At 39.3% G+C, this 17,229-nt stretch overlaps 1 protein-coding gene across 1 annotated transcript; it reads left to right on the top strand.

Annotated features, from left to right (window-relative positions):
- The first annotated feature begins 8,805 nt into the window (after positions 1 to 8,805).
- On the top strand, positions 8,806 to 17,209 carry LOC143718509 (uncharacterized). The gene is made up of 7 exons (XM_077209550.1): positions 8,806 to 9,029; positions 13,063 to 13,219; positions 13,322 to 13,435; positions 14,803 to 14,883; positions 15,202 to 15,284; positions 16,030 to 16,073; positions 17,039 to 17,209. Exons 1-7 carry the CDS (start codon positions 8,877 to 8,879, stop codon positions 17,073 to 17,075), a joined length of 669 nt encoding a protein of 222 aa, XP_077065665.1. The 5' UTR covers positions 8,806 to 8,876; the 3' UTR covers positions 17,076 to 17,209.
- Positions 17,210 to 17,229: the final 20 nt, after the last annotated feature.

A 17,229-nucleotide genomic window follows, 5' to 3' on the forward strand; every position in this document is an offset into this window, starting at 1 on the left:
AAAGCAATATTTGTTGGAGATTTTAACATACACGTAGATAACACAAATTATGCGTTAGGGACTGCGTTTACAGATTTATTAAACTCTTTTGGAGTCAAGCAAAACGTCAGTGGTCCCACTCATCATCTAAATCATACACTAGACTTAATTATATCATATGGAACCAATCCAACTGATATAGATATTATACCGCAAAGTGACGATCTCACTGATCATCACATGGTAACTTGTATAATACGTACTGCTGAAATTTGTCATGTTGCGCCACGTTATAGACCAGGCAGAACAATCGTTCCAACCACTATAGATAGATTCTCAAATAGCTTACCTGATCTATCTCAGCTGCTCAGTGAACCCAAACAAACAGATGAACTAGAGGAAATGACTAACAGTTTGAGCACCATTTTCACTAGTACATTAGATATTGTTGCACCAATTAGATCAAAAAAGGTTAGAGAGAAAACTAAAGCACCTTGGTACAACAGTGCTACGCATGTTATCAAGAGAGAAACTCGTAACTTAGAGCGTAAATGGAAACAAACTAATTTAGAGGTCTTTAGAATCGCGTGGAAAGACAGTATGTCACGTTATAAAAAGGCTCTAAAAGCAGCCAGGGCTGAGCATCTCCACAAACTAATAGAAAATAACCAAAATAATCCAAGGTTTTTATTTAACACCGTGGCTAGACTAACAAATATACAGACATCACCAGAGCAAAATATTCCGTTACAGTATAGTAGTAATGATTTTATGAACTACTTTAATGAGAAAATAGAAAGCATCCGAAACACAATTGTAAATGTACACTCTTTTATGGTGTCTTATGATTCAGCCTCAATTATCGCCCCTCTGGAACAACTACACCGCTTTACAACTATAGGACAGGAAGAGCTAAATAAACTTATCATTGCATCGAAACCAACAACATGTTTATTAGATCCAATACCCACTAAACTACTGAAAGAAGTGTTACCTGTAGTGGAAGAGCCTCTTCTCAATATTATTAACTCGTCTTTATTTTTAGGTCATGTTCCAAAAATATTCAAGCTGGCAGTAATAAGACCTCTCATTAAGAAACCGCAATTAGACCCAAATAACTTAGCAAATTACAGACCCATTTCAAATCTTCCATTAATGTCTAAAATACTAGAAAAAATTGTGTCCGCTCAATTGTGCTCTTTCTTGCAAGAAAATGAGATATATGAAAAATTCCAGTCAGGATTCAGACCGCATCATAGCACAGAAACTGCGCTAGTTAAAATTACAAATGATTTACTTTTAGCTTCTGACCAAGGCTGTATCTCAATACTAGTTCTACTCGATCTAAGCGCTGCGTTCGACACTATCGATCATAAAATACTCCTGGATCGACTACAAAACTACACTGGTGTTCAGGGACAGGCATTAAGCTGGTTTAGATCGTACTTATCAGACCGTTATCATTTTGTCTGTTTAAATGGGGAAAAATCAAAGATAACGTCAGTAGACTATGGAGTGCCGCAAGGATCGGTGTTAGGCCCTCTGCTATTCTCAATATATATGCTCCCACTTGGTAATATTATAAGAAAACATGGAATTAATTTCCACTTTTATGCTGATGACACTCAATTATATATTTCATCACGGCCAGATGAAAACACTAACTAATCAAATTTGACAGAGTGTCTCAAATATATAAAATGCTGGATGACGCGTAATTTCCTGCTACTAAATTCAGATAAAACGGAGGTATTACTTATTGGTCCAAAAAACTACCCACAAACTCACTTACAATACAACTTTAATATAGAAGGTTGTCCAGTTACTTTATCCACTACAGTAAAAGACCTGGGTGTTATACTAGACCGCAACTTGTCTTTCGAAAATCATATTTCATATGTTACAAGAACAGCCTTTTTCCACCTTAGAAACATTACAAAGCTACGTAACATGGTATCTGTTTCTGATGCAGAAAAGTTAGTTCATGCATTCATGACCTCGAGACTAGATTATTGTAATGCTATATTAGCTGGCTGTCCAGCATCCTCAATAAACAAGCTACAGTTAGTGCAAAATGCAGCTGCTAGAGTTCTTACTAGGTCAAGAAAATATGATCATATAACACCAATTTTATCATCTCTACACTGGTTACCTATCAAGTTCCGTATCAATTACAAAGTACTATTACTGACCTATAAAGCCCTAAATGGTTTAGCTCCTGTGTATTTAATAGACCTTCTATCGCCCTACAATCCATCGCGTTCTTTAAGATCACTGAATTCGAGGCTTCTGGTCATTCCTAGGATATCTAAGTCCACTAAAGGAGGAAGGGCGTTCTCACATTTAGCTCCAAAACTCTGGAATAGCCTTCCTGATATTGTTCGAGGCTCCGACTCGCTGTCCCAGTTTAAAACTAGATTAAAGACGCATCTCTTTAGCCAAGCATTTACATAATGCTTACCTTTTATACCACTGCTGAATCAGATCAAATGCATTTAATATTATAAAACTTGAAGAGTCTGTAGGTTATTTGTATAGGTAGCATAGTATTTACAGTCATTACGTTCCTGTGTATATTGCGTGAATGACGGGTGGTTGGGTAGATATTATGTTTTGCGGTAGGTGGTATGCCATACGGAATCGTTGCCACTGAACCTGCTTTAACGACGACAGTGGGGCTCGACAGCCTTAGTCAAACGGGTCGGCGCGTATGGTTGGGTTGCGGAGAGATTGTGGTTGGGTCTCAGCAGCAGGAGGGATGTAGAGGTCAGTAAGCAGGGCTGAGTTGAGTGGGGGACGGAAGGGGGTGACTCTGGGGCGCAAGAATCACTGTCTTCATGTTTTTTATCATTTACCCCCATGTTATGGTAATCATTATGAACAGCAGCTACGCTAATTATTTTCCCTTTTTGCTTTTCTGCTGTTATCTCGGGACGCGAGTCCCGAGAAAAACGGCGTTCGTCAGCTCCAGTTTGTATCCAGCCTTTCACAGAGACTTCAGATACGCCAATCACAAAGCCTGTGAAGAGACGACTCAACACCGGCGATATGGACCCTCTATGGTGGACGGCACTGATCCTCAACAACTCGTCTCAACACCGGCGTGATTACTTGGACTTCCAAAACATGGAAATGGATAAATATTCTAAATGTTCCGATCCAATCTGACTTGTAATGCTGCCCGAATCATAAATCATGCACTGTTCCTTCGTTGGACAGAGGAGAACTGGCCCTCCGACTGAGTCTGGTTTCTCCCAAGGTTTTTTTCTCCATTCTGTCACCTGATGGAGTTTTGGTTCCTTGCCACTGTTGCCTTGGCTTTTGGCTTGCTTAGTTGGGGACATTTAATATTCAATAATATTATTGATCTGCCTTACTTAAGGTGGACGTCGACTCAATTTTATTTTAGAAACAAAGTCTGTTATATTATTTTCATGTTATTACTGTGAAGCTGCTTTGATACAATCTGTATTGTAAAAAGCGCTATATAAATAAAGGTGACTTGACTTGACTTGACTGCGGTGTTGGAACCAAACTAGCTTTGACTTGCTTTCCAAGCTATCTGAAAGGCGTTTTGAATATTTTGTGGTCTTTTACAGGGCGTACAGTGCGGGAGCGGGTTGGTTCCAAGGCTGTAGCGTTTGGAGGGATGGGCATCGATGTTGCGTCCATGCTCACTGGATGGGAGAGAGTAGAGATAAGTACACAGTACGTCCGCTGGGAGACCCATGCTCGCTGGACGTAAGAGAAACGTAAGTGCTCTACCGGAAAAGTTCTTGCTGCGTCCGCTGAAGCTGCCGAAGTTGCTGCCCCGATACGGAAGGAGTGACTTGAGAAATTCTTTACTGGAATTCCTGACTGAAGTAGAACGGATTTGAGCCGTTTCTGTAACCAAAAGCGTGACACAGGTTTATTGGATTCGTCTATGAACAGGGGTCCCAGAGGAGATTTGACCATCTTGACCATTTGAGAGGTTAAAATGTAAATGAAATGACCTTTTTGGTTTGTTCGGTCTTCCTTTGCTTAACCCGCCCGCGCGATAGTCTCGCTTTTTTTCTTATCAGTGCAAAAGAAACTCAAAATACTCTGTTGATTTTGATCTTACATATTAATTGTTGTACATCATTAGATCCTGATAAGTGTCTATTTTTTTGTGGATACTCACAATAAAAACAAAGTGTTGTGCTTTTCGCCAAATAAAGAAAAACAAAGATGATGCGCGTTCTGCCTTCTCTCTGTCAGTTAAGTCCATTCTGAAACGCGTCCGAAAATAAACTGTAATTGGGTCAATGACGTATAAGGCCTTTGAGAGGCCCATTTTTAAAATACTTGAAATAATAATATATTTGGCTATTTTCTAAACATTTGGAGTGTAGTCTACACATGCATGTGTGTGAAAACTTCAAACAAAGATATTTTAGTGCTTTTAAACTCAAATGAATAGGGCAACGACCTTAAAAAAGTCATTTGGGGTGACCGTAATTTATCTTAAAATTAATAGATTTCCTTTACATAAGTTATATTTTAAGAAGTATCAGTAATTAATTGAACTGTTTAAGAAAGATATACTCATGTGTCCTTTCATTTCAACCTGGTCTCACAGGATTCCGTGAAATGTCCACGTGCCCTTAACTCAAAATCCGTCGAAACAACACGGAATCGCCGCGAATTCCGTGATGCGGCCACGGATATAACTCCAACGCAAGTCAATGACACTCATCTTCCGTGGTCCACACACGGATACCCGTTTGAATGACGGAGTACCGATCTCACCCAACGGACGTGCTTTCTCATTTGGAAACGCAACATTTGAAGTGTTAGTTTCTTTTCCAACATCAAAAACCATAATGACATATTGTTGCACTGTCCTGCCATCATACAAATTCCGTTTGTTTCAGTTAGCCTAACCGAAGTCCCGTGATGGCACCACGGACCTCAACAACCTGACCTCATGGACGTTGTAATGTGGCTGGCTTGTTTAGAAACTCAAGCTTTATGTCGACTCTGTTGCAATGGCATGTAATTAACTTGACATTTTGTCTCGTCCTGTCATCATAAAATCCAGTTTGATGGCGTTTTACACCTATTGTTCGCTTGGCTACGGTCAGAATTAAAATCTGTGATAGGGGCACGGAGTGAGTCTGTGCTGAGACCACGGATAACTCCAGCGCAAGTCAATGACACTCATCTTCCGTGGTCCACACACGGATACCCGTTTGAGTGACGGACTACCGATCTCACCCAACGGACGTGCTTTCTCATTTGGAAACGCAACATTTGAAGTGTTAGTTTATTTTCCAACATCAAAAACCATAATGAAATATTGTTGCACTGTCCTGCCATCATACACATTCCGTTTGTTTCAGTTAGCCTAACCGAAGTCCCGTGATGGTACCACGGACCTCAACGACCTCATGGACGTTGTAATGTGGCTGGCTTGTTGAGAAACTCAAGCTTTATGTCGACTCTATTGCAATGGCATGTAATTGACTTGACGTTTTGTCTCGTCCTCATAAAATCCAGGTTGATGGCGTTTTACACCTATTGCTCGCTTGGCTACGGTCAGAACTAAAATCTGTGATAGGGGCACGGAGTGAGTCTGTGCTGAGACCACGGATAACTCCAACACAAGTCAATGACACTCATCTTCCGTGGTCCACACACGGATACCCGTTTGAGTGACGGAGTACAGATCTCACCCAACGGACGTGCTTTCTCATTTGGAAACGCAACATTTGAAGTGTTAGTTTATTTTACAACAATAAAAGCCATAAGTACGTTAACCTCTCTGTTATTGTGGCTATTGCACTGTCCTGCCATCATACAAATTCAGTTTGTTTCAGTTAGCCTAACCGATGTCCCGTGATGGCACCACGGACCAACAACCTGACCTCATGGACGTTGTAATGTGGCTGGCTTGTTTAGAAACTTAAGCTTTATGTCGACTCTCTTGCAATGGCATGTAATTGACTTGACGTTTTGTCTCGTCCTCATAAAATCCAGGTTGATGGCGTTTTACACCTATTGCTCGCTTGGCTACGGTCAGAACTAAAATCTGTGATAGGGGCACGGAGTGAGTCTGTGCTGAGACCACGAATAACTCCAGCGCAAGTCAATGACTCTCATCGTCCGTGGTCCACTCACGGATACCCGTTTGAGTGACGGAGTACAGATCTCACCCAACGGACGTGCTTTCTCATTTGGAAATGCAACATTTGAAGTGTTAGTTTCTTTTACAACATCAAAAACCATAATGACATATTGTTGCACTGTCCTGCCATCATACAAATTCCGTTTGTTTCAGTTAGCCTAACCGATGTCCCGTGATGGTACCACGGACCTCAACAACCTGACCTCATGGACGTTGTAATGTGGCTGGCTTGTTTAGAAACTTAAGCTTTATGTCGACTCTATTGCAATGGCATGTAATTAACTTGACGTTTTGTATCGTCCTCATAAAATCCAGGTTGATGGCGTTTTACACCTAGGCTACTGCTCGCTACGGTCAGAACTAAAATCTGTGATAGGGGCACGGAGTGAGTCTGTGCTGAGACCACGTATAACTCCAACGCAAGTCAATGACACTCATCTTCCGTGGTCCACACACGGATACCCGTTTAAGAGAACAGATCTCACCCAACGGACGTGCTTTCTCAAATAGAAATGCAGCATTTGAAATAGCCTTTTCACTTAGATTTATACACCATATGCCATGTTAACCTGGCGGCCTATGTTGTCATGCCATTATAAAAATTCAGTTTGATTCTGTTAGCCTAACCAAAGTTCCATCACTCACTGAATGTTTTAATGAACTTGCTCATTTAAATTAATTCAACAGGTCAACTCTGTTATCCTACAATGGTAATGCAGCCTAATTAACTAGACATTTGCCCTGTCATTGTAAAATTCAATTTGATCACGTTCTCCACATTGGAGGGAATTAAATGCCTTATCATTACCACGGAGCTGGAATGGATCTGTGGTGGACCCACGGCCAACTTGGTCTCGTTCTGCGTTGCTTTTGTTGTTTGCTCATTTAGAAATGTGAAAACTTCAGGTCGACTGTGTAACAATGTCAATGTGTTCCATTGCTATTAAGTTTGGAATTAAAATATCCAAAACCATGGATTAAAGTTTTGTTGTACGTAACAATATTAAATATTGTTAATCTGATACTATTTCTAGGCATAGGCTACTCATTTTAACATAAAATGTAGGCTTATTAGGATTCTTTGTATTATTTTTATTAATTAATATCGAGAAAATTATGTCATTGCTGCGACGCGTCATACGTCTACTTCCTCATGCAGGCTACATCCCAGAATTGCGCCCTTTTTCCTATTATTGCGGTCGACGTTCACAGTCATCAGATCGGTAAGTAACACTATTTCCAGCTTGTGTTATGTGAATTGTTGATTCCTTCGAAGCACCCTAAAGTTAAAAGTTAAAGTTAAGTTAATTGCTATCAAAAGCCTACCTATCTTTTATTTATTTTTTTACACCAGTGTCGGTTGCACAGGGCCTGTAATCCTGTTAATTGCTTTGCACGTTTCTTGCTAGCTGTAGTCATGTAGAATATCTTAAAAAAATTTTTTATGTATACAGGCCTATATATATTTTTAAATATAGGCTATGTGTTGAAATGCATTGCACCGCGTTCCTCTATGTGTTACTGTAGGCCTAGTACTGGTACTGGTAGCTTGTAAAATCGAGGACATCCCCGTGCCCTGCAAGCCACAGCTAAAATCTTGGGTCAATGCGATGAGTGGTCAGTTATATGCGACGGACACCCACATACTCACAGACAGACCTTTTGTGTCAGCATAATTTTATTTGCCAATAGGCTGCTAGTGATTTAGTTAATATCATTTCAAGAGCAACACAAACAGAAAACCAAATAATTCCAAGGGGCTCACAATATTTCGATTTTGACTTAAGCAATAGAACATGTAAAAGATTAGTTAAAGAAGAAAAAAAAACACAAAAGGGTAAAAAAAAACACAGCCCAGAAACAGGTTGATTGCATCAAAGACTTAGGCATGTTGATGTGGCCAGATGGCATTCTCAACCACAGTATTGCCAATCAGTTTTACTGCCCTTCCTTCTTTGGGAAGTTCACCCTTGTGCTTCACTCATTCTGGTGTACTACAGAACAAGACTGTTTATGAAGCAATTTGTCGGTTCACAAGAAAATTAGATTCATGTCGTGAATGAATTTCATGTAGAAATGAAATGTGAATTTCATGTATGAAATATGCATGTAGAAATGTTTGTTCTAATGGTTATTCTAATAATATTTTCTGTCTGTTACAGATACAAGACAGCTTTACCAAAGAGCCATTCTTTCACATTTTTCATATTTATCTATTTTTGTCTCTTTCTTGTTTCTCTCTCTCTCTCTCTCTCTCTCTCTCTCTCTCACACACACACACACACACACACACACTCTCACACACATTCACTCACTCATACTTACTCATACCATAACTCAACTCATATTTCATACAGTAAGTATCCCAAGATTTTTATTTTCTACACAGCACAAGTTTAGGTTATTTAAAGACAGTCTTGTATTTTGTTTCATTATAATGATGTATGATTTGCATTTTTGCTGTAGGAACAGCAGGTCACATAGTGTTATGCTAGATACCCACATATCAGTCGCGACATAGCTGTAATTTTGTCTATTACATGATAATTGTAAGATAAATGTAGTGGAAAGACTGAAAGTGTTTTATGGAAACCTTCACAACTCTCGCAGTTAAGGAATTTATATTTTTATACAGTGGTTATTCTAATCATCCTTTTCTTTTGTATGGTTTACAGAATAACAAAAGCATGCCTGGTGGAGGGTTGAAGAAGTCGTGCCCTGCATGCCAAGAACAAATATTTAATGGATGCAAGGTCTGCCCCATGTGCAAGGCAGCACAGCCGCAACATCTAAGGCTGAAAAAAAAAAGGAAAAATTCCAGATGGAGAAGGAGTCTTGGGTGTCCAAGAAAAAGAAAAATCATATAACATCTCATTTAATGGATGATGCCGTGATTTTGGTAAGTAACTTGTGCTACATTACCATAGTACTAATCAGGGTTCTAAATTAACTTTTTTGATCACCAGCCAACATGGCTGGTAACTTTGTAAAGTTACCAGCCATTTAGAATTTCCACTAGCCAAATTTTTTCCGGTGAAAATAAGAGAAATTATGAGTGCCACTGAATGCATTTGATCATTTTATTAACATTGTTGGCATGAAAAACACATATAAAGTACAATACAACACAGAAAGTGCAAACATTTCATTTCAAGTTTGGGATCTATCTATCTATCTATTAGGGATGTGCACGAATATTCGAATTTTCGATCTGTAATTATTATTAAAAAAATAAAATACTATTCAATTTTTTTTTCGCAGTTATAATTAAATGTACTGGGTGGAGCGTTTAACAAGTGGATTGTATTTGATCGCATAATGTCGTTGTCTGCCTCGCGAAGTTTGGAATTACTTTGATGAAAATGATAGCCTATTACAAAATAGAATTACGTTTAATCAATTATTAATTAAACTGAGTTATCATAATATCACCACCACAATGAGAAATCACATGAAATCCAAAGAAACAGCAGTCGACTGAGGAAGCAGCTGTCCATCACTGCATTAACGACTGCAGGTCAGCAGCTGTACCGATATCTTCTGGTAGCAAAATGATTTTGAGACATACGTCGAGGGTTAGGCAGGTTAGGCAGGAGACAGGTTTAAGAACAGAAAAATGCATGCTGTTACTTCACTTTGCACACACACACGTGTCTCTGCAACGTCTGTGTCAGCAGCGCGTTTTCTCACTCGAGCATGTGGATATTATTGTTTTTCTCAACATGAACTTGAAACAATATAAACACGATAATCATATGCTGACTCGAGTATAGCTACGTTCTGTAAGATAGTAACCTTACAGAACGTAGCTATACTCGAATCAGCATATGATTATCAGCATATGATTATCGTTTATATTGCGCAGTCTGCTCTTCTTTTTTTCTTTTGCGTTTTTCCCTCGTTTGCGCTGCTTGAGCTTAAATGCTTTTGTTGTTAATATTTTTTGTTTTTTAATGTTTTCAACTAAAAGAAAACCTTAAGATATATAGTAAGCTTGTTGTGTATATTGCCTAATGTATAAGCTTGTTCAGAAATAATGATAAAAACCTTAAACTTAAAAAAAATAACGTATCTCTCGTTAAACGACATTTAAATTTAAACCCAGGCCGTCTGTCCCAACCACCGCCGCATTTAGTTTAATCTTAACTTTTTACTTTACTTTACTAGCTTCTTCCTCTTTCAGTCTATGCTCCCTGCTCTGGCTCGTTCTTCATCTCCCTTGTGTTTTCTGGTGGAAGGACGCGTACGCTCCGTTCGTTTCCAATTTCCATGATCATTTCTCGCGCTGGTTCTACGCGCAGCCAATGGGCGTATGAAACGTCATCACGTAGCATTACGGCACAGTGTTCATGGGAAATGTAGGAAGTACTGCCAGGGGGATAAATGACCGAGAACAGAGCCTTATGCATCACCGGCCAAATTGGCTAGTAAGTTTTTATTAACACCCGCCAAAATGAATTTTAACCCGCATTTGGCGGGTTGGCGGGTGTTAATTTAGAACCCTGGTACTAATGTGTCTTCAAAATTACCTTGGTCCAGGTGGTGACACAGGTGGTATGTTACATTATAACCGACTATTTTTCTATTGTACTTATGCTATAGATGTACTCACATAGACCATGAGTTGATTAGCACGTCAGGTTAGCACATATTTTCAGTTGCACATTGTATGAAACTTTTAATAAAGGCGATTGATTGATCAGTTTCAGCATCTTAACTTTAAACTATTATAATTGGAAAAGTGTAAAGAAACAGGCAAGAAACCGCCAGGTTCACCTACAGTAGGTGATAGCCCGCAGTTCTGTAACACACGTCAGAGCTCTCCATATCATCCACAGTTTACTCTTCCCTACTGAGTGGTTCATGCCCAATTATGTAAGTACATAGCGTTCACTTGCGTGTTCTTCTTCTTCTTCGAGTCTGTTGCAACCTTAGATGTCATTCTGTCACTATCTGGTCACAGCTGATGGGGTCATTTCAGCTTGGTGCTGGGGGTGGGTCATTGTCTGTACAGCTTCACAGCTGCATGTGTCTTCTGTCTGGTGGTCCCGTGCTTTCATAAGTGCTTTGCACCTCTCCTGTTCCACTCGTAGTCTGTTGAGGGTCTTCCAGGTTAGCCACCCTGGTGGGACATTCAGTAGGAGTGATTCCTCTCTCCATCCAGTCCTGGGCTTGTGTATGTAGCTGGTTCCATTATCTTTCCAGATGTTGTCCATGCTGTTTCTTTGGTTGTCTGGAGGTGGGACTGTCTGCAGGAAACTGGATCTGGATTTCAATCGTGGTGGAGGTGCTGTCGGTCCATGAAGGGGATGCCAGGTGTCAATCTCGTGTGCTCTCCTGTGCTGTCTTGGGCTGCATCTTATGTGGCATGTGGGGAGCGGGGATGGGAGGGAGCAATGCCAGCTAGTTGTAGAGGCACGGGCCTGGCGTTGTCTTTATGCATACCGTGATAATGCGGCAGGTATAGAGGGAATGCATTGACGTCACTTTCCCGCCGGAACAACCCCCTCAGCCTGACCGAGTGGCAAAAGATCTGCTGCGTGACTGGATTTAATAGGGGAAACTGCGGTAATGCGAATAAATCTAACAATTTTATCAATTTAAACTAAATGTTGGACTCAAGTGTTCCTCACTAAAGATCGAGTGATCCATGGATATTGACATGCAGCCAGGAATCGTGTTGCCTGACATTTATTTTTGCCTGATTTCACCGCGGGGAAATAAAAGCAATATAGACCTAAACACAAAGCAAGCCTGTGAACGCTTTATATAAATATAATATAGGTAGGTATCCGGGTGATCACTTATATCAGTGTTATATATAGCCTATATATATATCATATCGTCCAGCCCTAAACTTTATAAGTTTTTTTGGTCATTGTTTATTAAAAAAAAAACATCCAATAATGCAGAATATGCAATGATAAATATATAATTGATGAGTTGTTAATGTATATAACCGTACAAAATATATGGGTATGGTTTTACTCCTAAATTCAGCATATTGACACAAAATGAAAACCGCAAATCCACCTTTCGCTGACTGGAGTCCAGTTGTTTCTGTGAATTGCAGCGATCCATTTGCTCCTCTTTCTATAGCAGTCTGTAAAAATATACCTCCGATGTTTTGTCAAATCTATTGTACAGTCAATCGCAAAGCTCTTTCCCACTTTATATGTGTTGTGTTTGTTTTTCGCGGCATTCGTGCTGAAAACATATACAGCCGCTCAGTCTTTTTGCCACTCACTGTTTAGTAACCATAGTAACTGCAGGCACTCCGGCCGACGGTGACGTCACGCGCATTCCCTCTATTGTTGAGGGCTGTGTCAATCAGTTTGGTGTGGTGGGAGCGGCTCCAGTTTGACCACGTGTATTCAGCTGTAGGGAAGCACTGACTGGGCCCTCAACCAAGACATGCTGCTACCATCCGACCACATTACTGAGTGAGATTCTCTCATTGCACAGAATATGATGTGAGTTGTGTGTAAGTTAATGCGATGTGTGGTAGACCAAAAACTTTTAACCTTCTCTTAGTAGGGATCTTTACATGAAGATGCTCTTGGAGGCTTATAGTTTCAATTCAATCATGCAATCATCTGTAGAACAGTCTAAGCCAGATAAGAGTAATACCCCTACTATGCTACTGTACTTAGATGTTCATGCATGCATCATGCACATGATGTAGACAGGCACACCAAACCCACCCACATATACACACACCTTCCCCACATCCCCAATGTATCATCTGTTATATATGTATATCAGCTTACTGTATGTATACATCAGCTCTTCCATAAGTTAAAAAGTGTGCATCTGAGTTGCATCTGAAACATACTGTTGTGGAGCTGGTGTCTGTTACACATAACACTAGCACAGTTTAACGTAGACATAAAGCCCTTATTATTGTTTTTAGAGTATGTTTTTTCTTTCAGATTGAGAAGCTGAATGCAGTGGGCTGGAGGCCCATGCTTTTTCTTGAGTACCCAAACAAAAAAGTCAAGACGCTGCTGCCGGAGGGGCTCAAATTAAGTTCAGGGGAAAAGATATGCCTAAACAACATGAACACTATCTACAGCATGATAGTTCAAGGTGATTCCACATTTTCTATACATTATAACATCTTTAAACAATCCAAATTCAGAAAATTTTTAAAAACTAAGTATATTCTTTGTGTTCCTTGTATTCTTTCAGGAAAGACAGTGCCGACGGACCCTTCAGCAACCGGAAATCTGCAACGTGATCCAGAAGAGGAGACCATTGTCGTTTTAAATTTGGAGACCATTCAAGATCCACCACCTCAACAAGGTGTGCTTAGTATAGCTTTATCGTTATCTTTCATATTTTTATGACAGTGTTCTTTACCAGCTTATTATTATCATTATTGTAGTATGTTATTTACGCCTGGGTAAAAATTATTGATTTATCAATTTTAATCGATTCTCATTTTTAAGAAAAATATTGTTTCTAAAATCCCAAGAATCGATTTGTCATCCTGTTTTCAGTTGATGAATGAATGGAACATTGTTTTGCGCATCTAGGAGACAGTAGAGAAAGAAATCTCTGATGACCCCGAGGCACTCCTTAATTAAAATTTCTTTATTGAAAAAATGACATGTCCTAAACGGACAAATTTAAAAAGCCCACGCATAGCGGCATGGAGCCTTCTTCAGGGCATGGTGACAAGGCATTGTTTTGCGCATCCCATACAATAAATTGCAATAATCTTTGTGCTTTGTTATTATTGATATGAAACAAAGTCTCTGATTTTAAATTAGGTTCATTTTCTTACGAAATTCAAAAACACAATTACCGTTTTGCCGCTGTGGCGTGAGATCGCTCTGGCGCAGCTCAAGAGAAGCAGCAGAGTGGACCGCACATAACCTTCTCTTCCGCCTTAAAGGGATAGTTCGGCCAAAAATGATATATAAACCATGCATTACTCACCCTCAAGCCGTTCGAGATGCATATGTCAATCTTGTTTCAGACGAACACATTTTCAGTAATTTTAGAAAAAGTCTTAGACCCTTCAGTGGATATAATGTGAAGACATGGGGTCCAGCTCCTTCAAGTCCCAAAAATGTGCATAAATCCTTCACAAAAGTAATCCATCCGGCTCCAGGGTGATAAACGAAGGCCTTCTGAGGGTAATCCGTGCGGTATTGTCGTAAAAATATACATATTTAAAACTTTATAAATGAAAATATCTGACTTCTGGCAACGATCGTCGCGGCGGTTCTTACGCTACGTACGTTCACGGGTGATTGAAGTCGGCGAACGTAACGTAGGAACCGTCGTGACGTTTCCTACGCTACGTCCTACCTCGTACGCCGAATCATCTTCTCAACGAACCAAAAGGTCCGACCAGTGTTATACAGAAAGATAGTCATAAATAACTAGAACAACAGGTGCCGGAACAGAAAAATCTAGGAAAGGGTCCCCATTGATAAGGCATAGGCCAATGCTACATCTGACAACAGACTGCTCGGCACCAGCAAGGTAACCCAAAGTCCCACCAAGTGGCAATGATCGCACCAAAATTTTGTGTGCTTAGCCTAGTAATTTGCTCTTCAACTTTTCGTGCCTTCTTTTAATTTTTTGTAGAATGAGCTTGAGCAGCCACACGTCTATATCTGACCTTCTTGCATATTGTATATTCTGTGTCTAAACTTTAGTGGAAGCTCCTCTGCCAACCAGCCCTGCCACCGACACCAATGAGGGGGAAAAAAATTACAAAAGACGTCAAAGGACAAAAGGTGTACCTAATAAACTCAAAGCTGATATTCTGCCATATTTAACTTTATTCCCATTACGTTTGCTATTTAATTTGCTATGCAGGTCTCCGTTATGACATTAACATTATTGATGTACTTAATTTACATGTGAATTGTACGCATAATATCAATATGTGTGATGTCAAATATACCCCTCCCTCTTTACTGAGTTACAGGTCACAGCAAATACTTCTAATCTGTGGACTGTTTTACAATAAGTTATATGATGTACTTTTGTTTTCTTTTTTGTATGTTAACATTTGGATTAACATTTCACTATTTGCTTATGTTTCTAAACAGTTTCTAAAAAAGAAATGGATTGTCCCCACAACAGCCAAGAGGTGCACGCATATAGATGCGTGTTAAAAACAAGAAAGAGAAAGGTATTCCCATACATAATACAATTGCAAAGAAAACAATGGGTGATTTACCAATACTGATTGATCACTTGTTTTAATTGATATTGTCACTAATGGCAGTAATTTAAAATTTGTACCAGTGATCCTACCAGATATTGTATTTGTTTATGTTGGTGTTTATGTTAAAAATTTCTCTTGTCACACTCGATAAGACACCAGAGATAACTCACCCCCACATTCAGTACTCTCAGGGTGAACAAAATCAAGCCATGTTTTGTTAGAGATTCTACCAACCCCAGAATGTTTTCCTGCAGTTATTTACATTTTACATTTATTAATTTAGCTGACGCTTTATGTAATAGACTTACAATTGCTATATATGTCAGAGGTCTCACGCCTCTGGAGCAACTAGGGGTTAAGTGTCTTGCTCAGGGACACATTGGTGTCTCACAGTGGATTTGAACCCCGGTCTCTCACACCAAAGGCATGTGTCTTATCCACTGGGCCATCATCACCACCCCTGTTATGCTCTAATTTATGGTGACTGAGCTGCGTAAAATGACTGGAATGTTTTTCAGCTCATAATGGGAATGGGAAGTGAGTGGAAAATGAGGAGATTAGCTGAACATTACAAAAAGTGTTATATGTTTACAAAACGCTCTGAATGGCTAATACTACCTTTAAGTGTAACTAAATGAAATGTAAAGTTGAGAGCAATGTTTATCTTAAGCAAGGCACCGATTTTATATGTCTTTGTTTGCCTTCCCAGGGGAAGATGGAGAAGCTGATTGATTGGCTCCCCTGCAAACTGTGGTGTGTTGGTTGTCTTCCACACCAGATACAATTATCCACAAAATTACGTTTTTTCAGCAGACATAAACATAACTTACAACAATTACATACTATAGGCTACATGTACACACATAAAGTATCGCACAGAAGTGAGTGCACCCCTCACATTTTTTTAACATTTTTTAATTTAGCTTTTCTTTGGACACTTCGGGGTATACTCACTTTTGTTGCCAGCCGTTCAGACTTTAATGGCTTTGTGTTGTTATTTTGAGGGGACAGTAAATTTACACTGTTATACAAGTTGTACACTGACTACTTTACATTGTAGCAAAGTGTCATTTATTCAGGGTTGTCCCATGACAAGAGAAATTAAAATATTTACTAAACTGTGCGGGGTGTACTCACTTCTGTGAGATACTGTAGAGAACAACTCAGTCTATATATTGTAACACAACTTTATACGTGCTTCCTTATTGGATGTGCACAGTATGCGTTTGGAAATTGGTGAAGAGTGTTGTCTGGAGTGATTGTAAGTTATTAACTATTGTTGATGCAGAAATGTATTCTGAAGTAGTAAATATGGTTATTTGAAATGTTGATGCTGTAACATTTTGTAAATTCAGAGTGTCAGGTGCTAGTTTTTATATTTCCATACTGTGGATTATTCAGATCTTTGATTAGTCGTTAGATTGTGTATACTTTTTTTCGAATTATGCTTGACCAGCTGTCACCTTGCTAACTAAACACCATTTTCTTTTTTTCAAAATACACCAAATTTTGTCATCATTGGTGCCATTTCATATACAAATTCATCATAGTGTTTTTAATTGGTATTATTATGACATTGGTTAATCTAAATGTCCCTCCACTACAATTACAAATCAAACTGGAAAAAAGGTTACAATGTAAAGATTACAGCTTTGATTATCAAGTGATTATTCATTATTGACTTTTTTACTAATCATCCCTTACCCTTTTTTTCCTAGCGGGAAATCCTGGCCTCCAACCTGGGAAGCTGCCTGACACACTCACTCACTCACTCACTCACTCACTCACTCACTCACTCACTCACTCACTCACTCATTCTTTCTATTTCTATTTCTGTTTCTATTTCTATTTCTCTCTAATAAAATAAAATCGACAAAATGTTATGCTGAGTATTTTTCTTTTGCAATCT

The sequence above is a fragment of the Siphateles boraxobius genome, unplaced genomic scaffold (genome assembly GCF_051911475.1).
Source record: "Siphateles boraxobius isolate OS27281-9 unplaced genomic scaffold, OSU_SipBor_1 61, whole genome shotgun sequence".
Classification (NCBI taxonomy): domain Eukaryota; kingdom Metazoa; phylum Chordata; class Actinopteri; order Cypriniformes; family Leuciscidae; genus Siphateles; species Siphateles boraxobius.

Bases quoted from the DNA above. Each gene is read 5' to 3' on its own strand.
- LOC143718509 (XM_077209550.1), top strand. From the start codon at position 8,877: ATGCAAGGTCTGCCCCATGTGCAAGGCAGCACAGCCGCAACATCTAAG. The intron at 14,884-15,201 runs GTGTACCTAATA...GTTTCTAAACAG, and splicing joins AAGACGTCAAAGGACAAAAG to TTTCTAAAAAAGAAATGGAT. The intron at 16,074-17,038 runs GTGTGTTGGTTG...TTTTTTTCCTAG, and splicing joins TGGCTCCCCTGCAAACTGTG to CGGGAAATCCTGGCCTCCAA.